The sequence below is a fragment of the Manacus candei genome, unplaced genomic scaffold (assembly GCF_025592945.1).
Source record: "Manacus candei isolate 608988 ecotype Guabito, Panama unplaced genomic scaffold, ASM2559294v1 h1tg000082l, whole genome shotgun sequence".
Taxonomy (NCBI): Eukaryota; Metazoa; Chordata; class Aves; order Passeriformes; family Pipridae; genus Manacus; species Manacus candei.
Window position 1 is genome coordinate 2,448,642 of NW_026138130.1, and position 12,919 is coordinate 2,461,560.

At 45.8% G+C, this 12,919-nt stretch overlaps 2 protein-coding genes across 3 annotated transcripts in view; one reads left to right on the forward strand and one right to left on the reverse strand.

Moving 5' to 3' along the window:
• The first annotated feature begins 97 nt into the window (after positions 1 to 97).
• Positions 98 to 5,074, forward strand: EMC3 (ER membrane protein complex subunit 3). The gene is made up of 8 exons (XM_051811305.1): positions 98 to 319; positions 399 to 456; positions 1,182 to 1,275; positions 1,943 to 2,047; positions 2,526 to 2,607; positions 2,760 to 2,839; positions 3,421 to 3,503; positions 4,829 to 5,074. Exons 1-8 carry the CDS (start codon positions 165 to 167, stop codon positions 4,955 to 4,957), a joined length of 786 nt encoding a protein of 261 aa, XP_051667265.1. The 5' UTR covers positions 98 to 164; the 3' UTR covers positions 4,958 to 5,074.
• A 1,520-nt stretch (positions 5,075 to 6,594) lies between these two features.
• The window catches only part of USP4 (ubiquitin specific peptidase 4), a 33,501-nt gene continuing 27,176 nt past the window's right edge, over positions 6,595 to 12,919 (reverse strand). For both annotated transcript variants that reach the window (XM_051811304.1, XM_051811303.1), the window contains 7 exons: positions 12,271 to 12,486; positions 12,121 to 12,191; positions 11,431 to 11,546; positions 10,439 to 10,588; positions 9,661 to 9,764; positions 8,813 to 8,901; positions 6,595 to 8,690 (listed from right to left, as the gene is read on the reverse strand). In XM_051811304.1, coding sequence (XP_051667264.1) covers positions 8,589 to 8,690; positions 8,813 to 8,901; positions 9,661 to 9,764; positions 10,439 to 10,588; positions 11,431 to 11,546; positions 12,121 to 12,191; positions 12,271 to 12,486 — 848 coding nt within the window. In that variant the 3' untranslated portion in view covers positions 6,595 to 8,588. The remainder of the gene's footprint in view (positions 8,691 to 8,812; positions 8,902 to 9,660; positions 9,765 to 10,438; positions 10,589 to 11,430; positions 11,547 to 12,120; positions 12,192 to 12,270; positions 12,487 to 12,919) is intronic.

The following is a 12,919-nucleotide window of genomic DNA, read 5'->3' on the forward strand; positions in this document are numbered from 1 at the left end:
TCCCCTCACGCCGTTCCCGCCGCTCCCGCTCGAGTTTCCCGCCCGCCCCGCCCTCTCCTTTCCCGTTCCGGCGGCGGCGGAAGGGTCGGGCCCGGAAAGGGAAGCGGCAGCGGGGCCTGCGGCGGGGCCGGGGCCGGAGCCGGGCCCGAGGCGGCACCGCCGCGATGAGCGAGCCCGAGCTGCTGCTGGACTCAAACATCCGTCTGTGGGTGGTGCTGCCCATCGTCTTCATCACCTTCTTCGTGGGCATGATCCGGCACTACGTGTCCATCCTGCTGCAGAGCGACAAGCGCCTCACGCAGGAGCAGGTGTCCGACAGGTCAGGGCCGCCCTCACTCCCGCCCGACCCCCGGGCCCCCCGGCCCTGCCCCCGCTAACGCCGCCTGTCTCTCTTCCAGCCAAGTCCTGATCCGGAGCAGAGTCCTTCGGGAAAACGGAAAATACATTCCAAAGCAGGTACGGAGCTGCGTGGGTGAGGTTTTACGAAGAGGATGGCTGTGGAGGGAGCACAGAGCGCGGGGTGTGTCGGGGCAGTGCCCCGGGCGGAGCGGCCTGGGGTCGGACACTGCCGGGTGTCCCCTGTCCCGGGGCCGTGTCCCGGGAATCCTTCTCCCTGATATTAATGTCTGTTGACGCTGCTCGGTGTTTTAGCTGCACGTTTTAGCTGCATGCTGAAATGAGGCCTCTGCCCCTGAACTATCGTGTTTAATACCTGCCAGCAAGCGCAGGGATGTAATACAAGCTTGGGATAACGAGGTGGTGGTACAGTGTCAGCTGCAATGTTTGCTTAACTAAAAATCTGTTGCTCGTGTTGGCTCTGTTGCTGACAAATATGTAATTTTGTGAAATCCAGAGGTCAGCTGGGGGGGTGAACATATCCCTTGTACTGGTACTGGGGCTGAACCAGCACAAAGAATTTGCACAAAGGGCTAAAAGCTCTTTAATTAACATGGACTCTTCTTCAGAGACTTCTTAGGACTATTATAAGAATTTCAGAGAGCTGATACTCTGGATGCAGGGCAAAGTGAGGAGCTTTAGAGCACATGGGCAATGAAGTACCTCTCCAGGAAAGAAGGATGTGCTGTGAAAGAGCTCATAAGATGTCTGCATGTCTGAGCAAGAAATAATGCTTCTGTCCTTTCATTTCTCATGGTGTTGGCATTGGCTCTTTCTGTTTTCAGTCTTTCCTGTCCCGGAAATATTTTTTTAATAACCCAGAGGATGGATTTTTTAAGAAAACGAAAAGAAAGGTAGTGCCTCCTTCACCAATGACAGGTATGTTGAGGTACCATAACTGCAGCCAGGCAGAAAAGCCTGTCACTTTGTGTCAAGGGAGGAAGGTGAACCAGCTTTGCAGGGAGCTCAGGGAGTGTGAGGGAGGGGGTGGGACTGTTCAGCTCTGTACTGGAGAGGGGGAGCAAGATCCCTCTCTTGGGTAGCAACACATTAGGTCACTTCATTTTGCTTAACTCCAACCTCCAGCTGCTTGCAGTGTCTCACGAGAGCACAACCACCTCCGTGTTGCCAGAAGTGGGAATTCCAGCTCTCACTTGTGTCCATTTGTCAGTGTTTTGCACCAGCTCTTGCAGGATCTTCTCTAAACTGATTTAACTTATGTGTCCACAGCAGCAAAACAGCTGGGTAGTTAATTGTCCTTTTTCTACCCAAATCATCTCACAGAGAGGTCAAGCAAGTTCTGCAGTCTGAGGCAAGGGATGGGATCAGACACAGCACAGAACACAACACCCCTTTGGCAGCAGCCACTACCACATTGGCTGCTCATCTCATTTTACAAATAATTTTCAACAGTGGAAAATAAAGTTATTGGGATAGGACTGTTTTCTCTCTCATGCAGTTTCTTAATTAAAGTAGCTGACAATTAATGTCATGTTTCCCTTTATTGTGATACACTGCTACTTCACACTGAGTCTGTGATTTGCAGATCCTACCATGCTGACAGATATGATGAAAGGGAATGTAACCAATGTTCTGCCTATGATCCTCATCGGGGGTTGGATCAACATGACATTTTCAGGATTTGTCACAAGTAAGTGTCTGGAATAACATGGGTTTGGCTGTGTTTCTGACCTTGAGGGTCTGGGCTGCATCAGAGATTTGCTCTACCTGAAAGCAGTCAGTTGGAAGCAGCATGAATTTGGCTTGTGGCACTGCTGCTCTTCACTCCATGGACTTGCTGTGTAATGCAGGGTGCACACATCAAAAATACTTCCTTAAATTCACAGTTCTGGGTTTTATTCTATAGTGTTTATGTGATAACTGTTTCTTTAACAAAATACATTCCCCTTCTCAGTCATGAAGCAATACTTGTGAGGGTTTGGTCATCTAAGTTTCAAAAGTTTCTATGTTTCAAAAAACACTTCATATTGAAATGAATACAGAACTGCAGCTCACAAGTTAACTTGTTATTGTACACATTGCATTCAGACCAGATAAGATGTAATAAAAGATACCATGGCTTTGCAGTGTCACTTTGTGAAACTGGGCTTCTTTTCTTCATCCTGCAGCAAAGGTCCCATTTCCTCTGACACTGCGTTTTAAGCCAATGTTGCAGCAGGGAATTGAACTGCTCACTTTGGATGCGTCCTGGTAAGCCTGTCCTCAGCCAGCAAGGTGGAATTCCCACTTGGAAAATGTTGAATGTGTTAATAATAACCCTTGAATGGTCTGTACGAGCTGCTGGAATGAGGTCAGGAGCCAGCTTTGAACTGACATCAACCCTGCTTGTTCTGATTTGTCAGGGTGAGCTCTGCTTCCTGGTACTTCTTGAATGTGTTTGGACTCAGAAGCATTTATACTCTTATCCTGGGCCAAGATAATGGTAAGACACTGTCCTTTCTGGGAAAGAACTGGATTCTCCTTCCACAGGATGTCTTCTGAGGGAGGCTGGGGAAGGATTTCTAAGTTTTCAGCCAAAAAGCCTTTGAAAGCCTTTCACTCCTGTGAGGTTACTCTCCCAAGCCAGGTTTGATATCACCTGCAGCAAGTACCCAAATCTCCTGCACCAGCCATTGGCTCATAAACTTGGTCTAGCCCACACCTTCCTTCCCACCAAAACAGTGTGCAAAAGTTCTGCTCTCAGGCTTGCTTTTATTTCTAGCAAGTATTAGTTTTAAGGAAAACTGCAAAGATTTCTTAATATTAGATGTGGGGCAGGACAAATATGTATTGGGAATATAGAAGACCGTTATTTTCCTCAATTGTTCTGCGTGTTTTATGTAAATCTGGCTCAGATGTAGGGGGTGGGAACAAGATGTCTTGTGAGAACTCTTTCTGGCATGGTAGTATCGCATTCTGGGTGTTTCTGCAACATTCTCATCTGTAGTCAGATACCAGCCTGCTGGCACTGTGCTCTAGAAAATGCTGTTTAAATGACACAGAAATCTCATTTCTCATCTGCAGCTGCAGATCAGTCCAGGGTGATGCAGGAACAAATGACAGGGGCAGCAATGGCCATGCCAGCAGATACCAACAAAGCATTTAAGGTACAGTACTCCCACCTGCATTCCTGTTTGCTGTGAGCTTGCAGGCTCACAGGCTGTGTGTAACTCAGCCTCTCCCTATGTCAAGTAAGGGAATTGCTCTGAATTCCTGTTCCTAAAAATAGAGCTGACAGCTGATGAAGGCTGTGGGAGTTGCTCTAGGTCTGGCAGAGCCCGAATACCCTGAAGTAAACCTGATAAGTCAGTCATTCCTGGTACAAAAGCTGAATTCATGGGCCATCTTCTGTTTTTTGCAAAGGAAGGGTTTTTTTTTTACCTTGAAGTATAGCTCCAAAGCAGAAGCTGGTTCCTCAAAAGTTATTAGTGCCACTGAGCAGAAGTCCAGCAGGCACCTGATGGAACTTGTGTAAGAAAATAAGTAAGCAAGTCAGCTCAGCAGAAAATCTGTCAGGATTTGACTGTGTGATGGAGTTCTCCTAAGCACTCTCCATAGGCACTGCTTGTTAGACTCCCTCTGCCTTTCACAGCCCGAGTTTGTGCATGAAGGGACAGTCCTGGTTTCCTGTTTTATGTACTGTAGTAGAGGTTTAGCCACACACAACTTGCTGCCTGGGAGGCTGGGATGGTCTGCTCCCAGTTTCCTGTCTTCAGTCTTTCCTGGTTAAAAAATCCCACACCACCCACCCAGAGGCTCAGCCAGGGAAGGGAGTGGCTGCAGTTTGCAGCTGTGCTGAAGCAGTGGCTGTTCTGTCACCGACTGTCAGCACTGAAGTGCAATTCCAGCCAGTACCATGAATTCCCCTGGCTCACATCCCTCTGCTTCCATCCTGTACTGCCTACCCACAGCTCTTCTGCTGTTCAGCCCTGCAGGGACCTGAACCCACAATATGCTCCAGCAGAACAAGGGAAAAACCCATATTGCAGAAGTGTTCTGGCCAAGAAATACAAATCTCTTGCTGGGCATCACATGACATGATTTTGCAGGCACAAGTCTGTGACTGGTTGCAAAATATTTGTCCTCTAACTTGTTATTGAACATCTCTAGACTAAAGAATTAACTAAGTACAAAGGACTCAACCCCCTAGAACAGAACTGGCTGTGTTTCTAGAAACAGCTGCACTGGACTGTTTCACATTAGAGGGTTTGCAAGAAGTAGATAATGTAGTTTTTCCAATTTCTGTGATGCACTTTTTATTGATCAACTAGTATCTAATTAAGCATAAAACACTGATTTCAACAAGTTGACAGGATTGCCAGGTTTTTAATAGAACTTGGGGTTTGTTGCAGTTTTTTAAGTGTAGTTTGTGTAGTTCTTGTCTAATACTGTGTTGCTTTCCCTTCTCTACCTCTGTTCACTGCCAATGCAGACGGAATGGGAAGCCTTAGAATTGACAGATCATCAGTGGGCCTTAGAAGATGTAGAAGAAGAGCTCATGGCAAAAGACCTCCACTTTGAAGGCATGTTTAAGGAAGAACTTCAGACCTCCATCTTCTGAATTTGAGAACATGCTTTTGTCTCTTCTCGTGAAAGTTATTTGAAAAGAAATGTTACTTAAAACTATATAATGTATTTTAGCAAGGCTGAGAATAAAACAAAACCATCATGTTCAGAACTGCAGAGTGCCCTCACTTTGATTTGAGCCCCAGGACTGAGGGTGTTGTATCTCAGCCAGAGGCTCCGTGTGGGTTTTGAGCTGGAGTTCTGTTTCTCTTCCTAGGAAATATATGCTGGAGAAAAGACCTAAAATTTCAAGTTCACAAAGAGCAAGCTTGCTGGAGTTAAGGTTTCTGAGAGTAAAAAAGTACAAGTTGTGCCTATTTTTCTTGTTTTATCCTTTTAAATAAATGCACAGCGAGTTATCCTTTGCTTTTGAACAATTAGGACATCACATAAGCAATTCAAACTTGGCTTAGTGACAAAGTACCTACTGCATCTTCAAAAGTAGCATCAAGATTCAGCTTCTGAAAGCAGTTCTTGCCCTCATTCTTTTTTCCTGTTAAAATAATCAGGATTTGATGCTTTCACAAGAAAAAAAGCATGAGGGGGATACTCACCATGTGCCCACAGCAAAGCATAGGACAGCTCACCTACCTTCCTCTGGTATCCAGGCCTGGAAGGCTCCCTGGAACTGCACAGTCCCCTGTGCCTGCTCCTGGTCCAGGCAACCTGCTGGGCATCCTGGCACCTTCTGCCCCCTCCTTGCTGCTCTGGTTCCTGGGCAGAGCAGATCCTCAGAGGCCTTTGGGCAGCAGAGAGCCAGAGATGGCACTGCTATGCAGAGGTAGCAAACACACACAATTTCCCCACTAATTTAATCCTTCCCAAGTCCATTTATAAGCACCTCAGAGTGCCCACATAGCCCCTCCAGCCTGCCATGCCCAGGGTGACCAGGAGCAAGGGTGCCTGGCTGCTCCCTGCCATCCCTGTTCTGTTCTTTACTGGGCAGGTGGGGATAGGAAATGCCTTAAGTGCCTGCCTGGCCATCTTCTTGCACTGAAGAGAACAGGGAGCAACTGTTCCTGGCTTGTTCATCTGCAGGAGCTCCTCAGAACTCCAGGGAAAGCAGTCCTAACCTGGGCAAATGCTTCAACAGAAGCTCTTCCATATTCTGTGGCTGTTGCTTTCTTTTTTTTTTCCCTCCTCTTTATTCTGAGCACTTTTCTCAGGGTCAAACTGCACATTCTCTTCAAAGCAGGGGCTGAGCCAGGACTGTGACAGAGCCTGGTTTTAGTTCTAACCAAACTATCCCAGTGGTCCAGACACAAGCAGCCCCAATACTGTATACAGAGAAAACAGACAGAAGGAAGACCAGGACCCCCAGGGATCTGCAGAGGAAGAGGAATGATGATGAAACCATAGCTGAGGCTTCCCAGTGCCTCAGAAAAGCAAGGACAGGCTTTGCTGAGCACCAGATACCAACAACCCAGCACTGCAGGCAAGAAAAGGCAACCCTGGAGCAAACACAACTCTCAGCTGGACAGAGCAGTGCCCTGAACAGCTGATCTCCAAAATCCTCACTGGTTGCCAAGGACTCGCCCTTCCCCAGCCCAAATCAGTCCTGGAGCACCAGGCACCCCCACAACCAGCAGTCTTGGGCCACATAACGAAAGCTGAAAATACAACAAAATCCAGTTTCAGTGCAAACCACTCTTTAATTTTCCTCTTTGTACAACAGAGCCAGCCACTTACAAAGTGCTAGTCTAAAAAAACAGTCTGGTATTACAGCACACACACATCAGCTGAAGCCCAGCAGCTCAGAGGCAGAGAAAGCAAGAGCTGGGCCACTTGTTCTGCAGTACAACAGAGTCTGTTCAGCATCTGAGCATCACAGATTTAGCCCCACGATGCTTTTCTGTGTCAGCACAGGCAGGGAGGCGAGAAGGAGAACAAAGGCTATTTCAGATTGATTTCTCTTTTAAAAAGGACTTGTACTCCCCTCCCTTTCCTCTATTCTCTATTTTGGAATGCCCATATGACTTACTTTTAGGATAAAACGAACAAAAAAATGCTGATTAGAGTAATTTCAGTGCAGTGCTACAGCTTAAAAATTGCTTTTTGGATGCTCCCATCGGTAATGAGGAAAAAAAAAAAAGAAATACAATATTAAGAGTTGCAAAAAAACAAAACAAAAAAACTCCACCAGAACAGCAGAAGCAACTAAGCAATTGTGATCTCAAAATTCAAATTTCAATGTTTTAAAAGCAAAATTCCACAGAGGATCACACCAGTAGCATGCTGGCTAGAGGCAGCCCTCCCTTCTCCAAGAAAGAAAAAACCTCCTGTTTGGTTTGTCATTGAGCTAGATTTGTCCCTAAAAAAAACACAGGCTAAAGCTCTAGATTTTTTCCCATTTTTCACATGGAAGACCAGGTCTCCACCAAGGAGAGACTCACAGGAGTCCACATTCAAGAAGAAAGCTGGACTTGAGTCTTACAAGTACCACAGACAGCAAAGGAGGACAGAGGGAAGAGCATTTGCCACTTGAGCCGAAAGGATAGAACAGAACCATTGAACAGCAAAGGCAAAGGGGAGCTGGGACAGGACTGTCACACCTGCAGCCCCACAGAAGGTGAAAAGGTGGGGATCTAAAGGGCAGCGCTCAAGGGAGGAGGAGGAAGGCTGAAAAAGCAGTCCAAAAAAAACCAAAGTTGCAAAAGGCTGAAAACTCACACAATCCATTGCATTGGGCTGTCACACTTACAGGTGACACAGTGCTGAGCCTGGCTGGAGAAAAAGCTCCAAGGAACCACATAAACGAGCAAAAAAAGGATAAAAATGCTGTCACGGCACAAACCATAGGAGAAAAGCCGGAGGCAGAAAAGTGCTTTACAGAGCAGCCCGGAAGTGAGGGGTGTAGGAGATGGATGGAGAAGACAAGAAATCATCAGTGTTATGGATGGTATTTTCTCTGCAGAAGAACAGGAGCCAGATCAGCCTGCACATGTGCCACACCACAGGCAGGTATGAGTCACTTCTGGCCAAGGTTCCTACATTACAGGATTCAGTGTTCACATGAAAAAGGCTGAGTCAAAACTGCCCTGAAGAGCATAAAATGCATCAGTGAAAAGGATGGAAGCAAGAAAAATGTTTGCTGCTTAGCCAGGGAACCAAGGTACAATGGCAGAGACTGCAGCAGACAGGCCAGGTGTACAAAGATCTGAATTGAGCTCCAGAAAGGGTGTAGGAGCCTCCCTGACACAGGCAGGGCCCAAAAGCAACACCAGAGTTGGCAGGAAGCCCCAATGCCGATTCACAGAATCGTACCCACCACACTCCTCCCCGGGCCCCTGCGAGGCTCAGCTGTGACTGGCCTCCAGCTCAGACTGTCCTCTCCCGACCCCAACTACAACCAAGAACCACAGCCCCAACCCCTGCCTCTAGCCACACAGCTCAGCCAGATTTTAAAAAGAACTTTATTGAAGCTCCAATATATATTATTTTTGGCCTCTAAATACCCAAGTGTCAGCACCTATTCCTGGCTCTCCAGTGCTACTCTGCAACCCCCAGCACTGAATCTTACAGCGCTCGATCTTCTGCTTGACCCCTACAGAAGGAAGGAAAATTTTCAGATGCCTCAGGCATTGCTTTAGAAGAGGAACTGCTACCATGGTGGCTGGAGGTGATGCTTAGTTGGTGTCCATGCCGTCACACTCTTCCTGGGGAGGACATGGGGCACTATGTTCCTCATTGTTTCGGCGCTGATAAAACAGCACATATGCAGCTTTTGTCTACCAAACAAAAAGAAAACCCATCTGAAACCATCTGCACGGCTTGGCTTGAAATGTCACACCCAAAGCAGGGAACCACACTTTCAGCACAAACTCAGAATGGCCTCGGGCCAAATACTCACCACTATTTGGTCTTCTGAAGCCACTGATACGCTGCTGTCATCGAAGTAGTACCACTTGTCATTCACTTTGTTCTTGGCGTAGGCAGTGTCTGCCACGGGGAGAAACTGAGCTCAGCTTTGACATTACCCACCCCAAGCCTAGTTCACCAACACACACATCTTCTGCAACATGCTGGCTGGTCCTAGTCTAGGACAGTGTCCCACATACCAGAGAGACACAGGGCAAAGAAACTGAGGAAAAGAATTATAGTGTTTTGTTCACCTGCCTTGAGCCAGAGTTTTCCCAAACACATTGTTTAAGACTCTGCATTTTCACATGAAGGAGAAGTTTTCTGTTGATGATGGATCTGATCTACTGTTTGCACGAGTCCTCACTCAAGAAGTAAGTTAAAAGTCCTGCAAAATCTCGTCCAGCCAAGACTTCTGTGACTGTGATCCCCAATCTCAGAGCATATCCCCCTTCAGCTGTGACCCTCCCCAGCACTCTCCAGTAAAAAGGTCATTTTCATAATTTCAAGTTCAGCATTGAAAAGTCTTGACTTCACTCATAAACTGGGGAACACCATCACACACACTAATGACTACTAACCAGGATCCCACAGGCATCAGAGTCAGAGTCAGACCTCAGGCAACTGCAAAGTACACAAACTGGTTATCTGCCCTACAGAGCCTAACAAGAAGGATATTACCTCCCAATATGGTATTCACCTGCACACAGAACACAGGTACATTTTGGGGACTAGAAACCCTTAGTGAGGGCTACTGCAGGTGTCCAACACACAGAGCCCTCCCAGGACCCTTCTGCCCACATTTCCTTGTGCCCAAGGGACAGAGCAGCAGTTACTCACAGTGGCCCACTCCCATGGCTCCATAGTGATTGGAAACTGCAATGAGGTCGTACACATACGAGCCTGCTCTTGGGTCGCAGACAAACTCGGACATGTTTAAACCCCTGGAAGGAAACCCAAAAGCATCAGCACAGCAGTAACCAGCACTTTTTAGGAAGAGCTGCATGACACCAGTGAAGCTCTGCAGGCAGCACTGGTGCAGCAGGGCTGCTCTACTGCTCAAGGGCCAGGCATTATTAGCGTGAAGACCAGACTTGTTACCCGTCCCACACATGGCAGGTCCTGGTAAACACATCAAGCACTGCCAAAAGGTTTAGAGGGAGGTGCTGAATAAAACACAGTTCAGTGTGTCCCTGTGTAGGCATGAAAAGTGAGATAGGAGTAAGTAAGTAATACGCTTCATCCCACAGCAAGGTGCTGACAAGCAGAAACAGAGGGACCAGGCAGGCTTTCATCTTGTACTTGTGCAATACTCAGTAGTACAAGTGCAGCTCTGCCCAACAATTTTTTTAAATCACTACAGAAGTTCTCATGGTCCAGCAGAATCACATTAACTAATGTTCTTTGAGATGTATAGAACTGATTAATCCTAACAAAAACAACCCCACTAAAAACTAACCAACTCAACTCATGCCTGCTGTCGAGCTGCTCAAACCCAGAAGACAGCTGTTCCAGTTACAGCTTTCATAACAAGCCCACCCACCAACAGAAACATCAGAAGCAGATTCTTCTTGACCAGATTCTTCAAATTCTTCCTGGCTTGAGGGAAGAATCCTACCTGATAGGGAATTCCACAACAGTGTCAAGTTTATCCCTCCAGTATCTGCTGTATGAGAAGCGTTTTAAATGCACCACCAAAATCTTGGGCAAAGACCACAGGTCAAACTTCTTTGTGGCCTGTTGATGTTTCTTACAGTTAGGGCAGTACCTGAGGAAGGAATAACAAATAAGGAAGTTAATAACTACATTAAAAGAAAAGCTTCTGGCCTTCCATTAAAGATTCCTCACTAGCACAGTACAGTCCCTGCCTTACAGAAGGCACATTGCTGTGGAATATGCAGGTGAACACACTGCCTCAGAGAATTCCAAACTGCAGCTTGCTTTCACTTCATAGGCAAAATGCCCTATGACAAGTGTATTAACTGAACATTGTACAAAAATTAATTTTCCTTTCATAAATTAAAAAAAATAAGTTTAAAGATCCCATTACTTTTCTATTATCCCCTGATGCAGCTCAAACAGGTCACAGTTGCAAACATATCTGCACCATGTAATTGGAAATTAGTAATAAACAATCTCCTAGTACACTTTAAGTTATTTTCTTACACAGCTATCAAACAACTTCCAAAGATCCTCTGCACACATGGTAATCACATTTTGGTCACTTGGGATCTGCTGTATCTCGTCCCTCTGGACTAGGCAATTTTGGTAGAGTTGGGAGCAGGTCAGGAGTGGTTCAAGTTAGAAATAATACAGGATTAAATACTAAGGTAGGCACATACTTTCAGTCTTTATTACCACACTGTCTGACACTGTCTAGAAGACAAATGTATGCCTGGGAATTGAAAATGACCTGATCTTTGGAAGCTTCATATCCCCTGACACTTTGCCTGCAGCCTATGGAGTCAATCACTTAGTAGAGATCTTACAGACTTCTCACAGGTGAACATAAAAGGACAGACCTGGGAAATTATCAGAATCCCGTGACAAGTAACATGAACTCAAATAGTTATAGCACTTTATGATAAACATGCAGGCACAGGCTCCTACCATGGGTCATGTTCACCAAGTGTTTCCATAGTAGTGAAGAGCTCTATGCAGTCTCTGAGGGCTACTACAGCCTTCTTCTTCTGTGGTTGTAGCATGCTGCCATGTTTTTCAAATGCCTAGTGAAAGAGATGGATGCTTTATTCAATTCCATATACTCTGTAATCCTTTACATCACAAAATTACAGGCTCACCTTCCCCATGCCGCCTGTTTCTGCCCCCTCCCTTCCCCAGCCACACACTCCTCTCAAGCTTCCAGCCACTCCTTTCTTGTCCATAAGAAAAAAATATAAACAAACTAAAAGTTGGTGGGTTTAGGGCTTTTATCAAGACAATAAAACCAGCTTCTTTTGTTACAAAAGATGATCCAGCAGAGCTCTCACAGAAGGAATACTGAGCTTTGTGTTAGGCTCTATGAATTTGGCTTCAGATTTGAGTTTTGTTTTGTGAGTGGACCATGAACTAGACCACTTAGTTTTGAAATTAAAAGGTCTGCTTTTTTTCAGAACACACTAGAAACAGATCAGCAACTACAGATCCATAGACTTTACTACTAATAGATTTTAAGTAAACCTATCTCATGCCAGTGACTTCAGTTTTTATGGAGGGAACTACACCTAAATTTCACCATTTACTGTCATCTTTTAAGTACCATGCAAGTTTACATATAGATTATTTATGAAAAGAGCATACCTGTGCCTCCTGTTCATCATAAAGTAGCCTCCGTGTATCAGAATCCCAGTCAATAGCAACTGCAGAAAAAGCTACAAGAAAGAAGAAACATTTATTGCAAAGGTGTAAGGAGAAGGAAGAAAAAAAAAAAGACAGCAAGAAAATAATTACCACTCAGTTTTAAGATTTTTCCTTCAACAATGGAGTTTATCTCAGAGGTCCCAGAGGAATTCACGAGGCTAAAAGTGAAATGCTGTTTCTTGCAAGGCTGCAGGTCTCTTGCTGCCTCCACCTGCATACAACCCTCGGAGTGGCAGGGATCAGCTTCAGTCAGCTTTTCCTTGCCTTCCTCTCCACCATCCTGATGCTCCATCTCTTCAATGTCACCTGGCAAAATTTACAACAAGGACAATATTAAAGGGCTCACAGAAAAAGAAACCCCTGCTTGCTGCCCACTCCATCTGAAGTTGTATTTTTCCCTTTAGCACATGCCAGGTAATGTGCTGGATTTTATATCCTAGAATCAGATATGATGGAGAGTGCTCAGCTGGTAGTAGGTTAACAATGACACCTTCTGACAGCACACCCTAAGAAATATCCCCAAGAGAGAATCAACAAGGTTGCAGCTGAGTGTCTTTACAGAAGGGAATATGTAAGTCTCCAAGAACGTTACTTCCATTCTTAGGGAAAAAATGGGCAGATTTTTTTCCCCCCATTTAACTTCTTCTAGTTGTTACCCTCAGGGTTACAGGAGTGAATTATTTCAAAGAAGAAAGGGAAACATGCATTTGCCATCAGCATTAAAAGTGTCTTAGTAAGC